Raw genomic sequence first — 3942 nt, 5'->3', positions numbered from 1 at the left:
TGCAGGTATGGTTGTCTGTGCTCAGTATGGTCTGCACCTTATTCAACACAACAAGAGCAAACAGTAAGTACAACCTACCGTAGCCAGTCACTTTAGCTCTAAAGGAAAGGGGGAGCAATATGTCTTTTGTTCATTAATGTTCCTTTGCTGTGGAACCTCTTCAGTGGTGGGATTTAAATAATTTAACAACTGGTTCCGGTGGTGGAATTCAAATAATTTAACAATTGGTTGTTTACAAGCACCATTTTAACAACTGGTTCTGCCAAAGTGGTGCGAACCTGCTGAATCCCACCACTGAACCTCTTCCTATAGGTTGACCTATGAAGGAGCATCAAACTAAGGGCAGGATAGAAATGAGAACACTCATGTTCTTGGATGATTTTGTTTCCAGTGGTTATGGGATGTCTTTGAAAGTGTATAATAATTTGCTTAGCATTTGATCCTTAAAATGCCATTTCAACCAAAAAAATCACTAAAATCCAGACTAACTTGTTGCACAATGTGACTCTAATATTTGCACAAAAAAAGAAAAAAGAAATGGAGTCCATACAATATCCAATATTCTTCTTAAGGACTTCTTTTCACACAGAATCTTGTGCATTATTAAAGAGATATTTTTCACACTCACACATGCATACACTGAGTGTAATGCTTTATGTATCTGATATGATTGATATATAAAATTATGCAGGGGGTAGAAAATGTTTGATTGAAGTCTATAAAATTATGCATGGGGTAGAAAATGTTGACAGAAATTTTTTTTTCTCTCTTTCTCACTATACTAAAACCAGGGGCATACATTGAAAATGTTGGGGGAAAGAATTAGGACTAATAAAAGGAAACATTTCTTCACGCAACACGTGATTGGTATTTGGAATATGCTGCCACAGGAGGTGGTGATGGCCACTAGCCTGGATAGCTTTAAAAAGGGCTTGGACAGATTTATGGAAGAGAAGTCGATCTATGGCTACCAATCCTGATCCTCCTTGATCTGAGATTGCAAATGCCTTAGCAGGCCAGGTGCTCAGGAGAAGGCCATTTCTTTCACATCCTGCACGTGAGCTCCCAAAGGCACCTGGTGGGCCACTGCAAGTAGCAGAGTGCTGGACTAGATGGACTCTGGTCTGATCCAGGCTTGTTCTTATGTTCTTATGATGAAGAGAGCTCCAGTTCTTGTTAAACTTATGCTACAATAAATCCATTAGTATTTATGATGCTGCAGAATTCTTTACTTTTTATAAATAATATCTCACAAGTTCCTCTTTCTGGCCAGTGTTTCATGATCCTGTTTAGAATACTCCCCATCCCAATTTTTCCATCAAATGGGATCAAATTTACTCAGTTTGCTGAAGGTGTAGATGCGGATGCATACCTTCCAAGAAATTTTTAGAAGGAAATTATTTAATGCTGTTTATGGTTTGTTTGTTTGTTTTTTAATGCTGTTTGTGGTTGTACTGTGTGATCTTTAATTGGAAACCACATCAAGCACTTTAATGAAAGAGTTATATAGAAGTTTTTAGATACAACTAATGAATGTATTAATTCATAGCTTATATATGTAATTAATATACTGCTTCATCTTTCAGACTCATCCTCAGATCCTGACATACTATATGGTATGTCAGTATTCAGTTTTGTCTCCGAAATCGAATATATGTCAGGCGTTGACAATCAGAGCAAAGAGGTCGTTGTTATTTCAAATGACACTGAAAGATATTTGACAAGTGCATGGTTGGTCTGGTTTGTTCCCTCAGTGCACACTCTTGTTGTTGCATTGAGCCTTCCTTTGAATCTCATGGCAATCCTTATGTTTGTGGTCAAAATAAAGCTTAAGAAACCAGCCACTGTGTACATGCTCAACCTGGCTTCCGCTGATGTGCTTTTTGTGAGTGTGCTGCCTTTTAAGATTTCCTACCATTTTTCTGGACACAATTGGACCTTTGGAGCTGGAATGTGCCGCTTCGTCACTGCTACCTTCTACTGCAACATGTACTGCTCCATACTGCTGATGACAGTGATAAGCATTGACCGTTTCCTGGCAGTGGCATATCCAATACAGGCTCTGTCGTGGCGCACTGTCAAGCGTGCCTCTGTGGTGTGCTTTGTCATATGGTTTGTAGCCATAGCTGGAACTATACCTCTGCTGATCATGGAACAAACAACTAGAATCCCTCAGTTAGGTATTACCACCTGCCTATATGTGCTAGAAGTCTCTGTTGTTATGAAGATATTTCGTTATTATTTTGCCACATTAACAATTATCTTCTTTTTTGTACCGTTAATAATTTCTGTCTCCTGTTACATTTGCATTATAAGGAAACTTAGCTCATGTAAAATTACTACTGAAAAACGTTGTAAGAAGAGGCGGGCCATATTCTTGTCTGTAGCGGTCTTGTGCTCTTTTATTTTTTGTTTTGGGCCTGCAAATGTCTTGGCCTTGGCGCAATACATATTGCTTTCAGAAGATCAAAAGTTTGAGGGTCTCACTTTTGCCTACTTCCTAACTGTCTGTATTGGAACCATCAACTGTTGCATTGACCCTTTGATCTATTATTATGCTTCTTCTGAATGTCAAAGACAGGTCAGTAACCTCTTATGTAAGAAAAAGGATTCTGAGATTGATAAAAGCAATCAGACAGGAAGCAGTAATACGGGAACATTTTCCAATAGTTTGAATCGTTTATCTGAAGCATAGAATTTTATCATTAACTCTGATCTGATCACCTCATTCTTAAATATAGGAATTGCATGTCACGGACATAAATATGAATTTATTTCAGAAAACAGTAATGTCCATATACTGGCTGTCTTAGGAATATTATTACAGTATTTAAAGGTTCCTCACTATTTCACATTATTATGAATTGTAAGCATGCCATCTACTGTGTTGGATGGGTATGTAACATTACAAAGAGAAATATTGCGTAACAAACAATGGAGGATCTTCTCTACTGTTTACAAAAATATAATTTTCTATAGCTGTAATTAAAAGCAAAAGGAATCTCTATCCAATGTCATATTCTCATAGAGAAGTACATATATAGTGGAACCTCGGTTTTCGTTGTTGTCGGTTTTGGGTTTTTGTCAATTTATTCACCTAAACATTTTGTCTCAGTTTTTTTCATTTGCTTCAGTTTTCGTTGGATTTCGTTGGTGCGTGCTAATTTTGCGACAACAAACAGTGACCCATGCAGTTCCATTGCTGTCCAGTGTTTGCCTTGGTTTTCGTTGGTTTCAGATTTCGCCAAGGTTTCCCGAACAGATTATCGACAAAAACCGAGGTTCCACTGTAATTATGGCCAGTTTTTGTAAAACTATTTGTGAGTAAAACTATTTAATTTATAAAACTAACTTGTAAGTAACCTGTTGTTTTTGTCCAATATTCATATTAATTGTTATTAATATATGCTATTGAAATAGAAGAAAAGTTATATCACTCCATTTTCAAAAGTTATATCACTCCATTTTTGGGTATATTTGGGTAACTTCAGCTTTAATCTCTCGCTCTGTCAAATACTACCTGGGGAAACTCTGATGTTTCTTGGAATGCACGTGAGTTGCCAGTTCTCCCCTAGGGCTGTTTCACACTGGGAAAATGTACTGCAGTTCTGATCCTAGTCAGGTACCACATGTGCAGGAATTCAGGAGAACCTACAACTCACACGTGACTGCATTAACCTGATAAAGGGTAAGCACCCCAAAACCAATGGATATTTTCCATAATGCATGAAGAATTGTTCTTTGGCAGCCTGCTGACTAATTTCTCCTTACTGAGCAAGGTTATTGTGAAAGACTAGTTGCAGAACAAGTCCAGGAACTTCTAGATGATGCATTTGCCCCAAGCCCCTTTCAGTATGGCTTCAGGCTAAGCCATGGTGCAGAGGCACTGTTGGGGGCTTTAGCTTATAACCTCTGTTTGAATGTCAACAAGAACTGTTGTTA

The 3942-nt window shown here is 37.9% G+C and overlaps 1 protein-coding gene across 1 annotated transcript; it reads left to right on the top strand.

Moving 5' to 3' along the window:
• The first annotated feature begins 1699 nt into the window (after nt 1–1699).
• On the top strand, nt 1700–2695 carry LOC125436971 (proteinase-activated receptor 1-like). Its single transcript, XM_048504349.1, has one exon. The coding sequence runs from the start codon at nt 1796–1798 to the stop codon at nt 2693–2695; it is 900 nt and encodes a 299-aa protein (XP_048360306.1). The 5' UTR covers nt 1700–1795.
• The last annotated feature ends 1247 nt before the right edge of the window (nt 2696–3942 follow it).

Source organism: Sphaerodactylus townsendi, linkage group LG07 (genome assembly GCF_021028975.2).
Source record: "Sphaerodactylus townsendi isolate TG3544 linkage group LG07, MPM_Stown_v2.3, whole genome shotgun sequence".
Taxonomy (NCBI): Eukaryota; Metazoa; Chordata; class Lepidosauria; order Squamata; family Sphaerodactylidae; genus Sphaerodactylus; species Sphaerodactylus townsendi.
The sequence above is the reverse complement of the archived record's forward strand: the minus strand, read 5'-3'. Positions and strand labels throughout refer to the sequence as shown.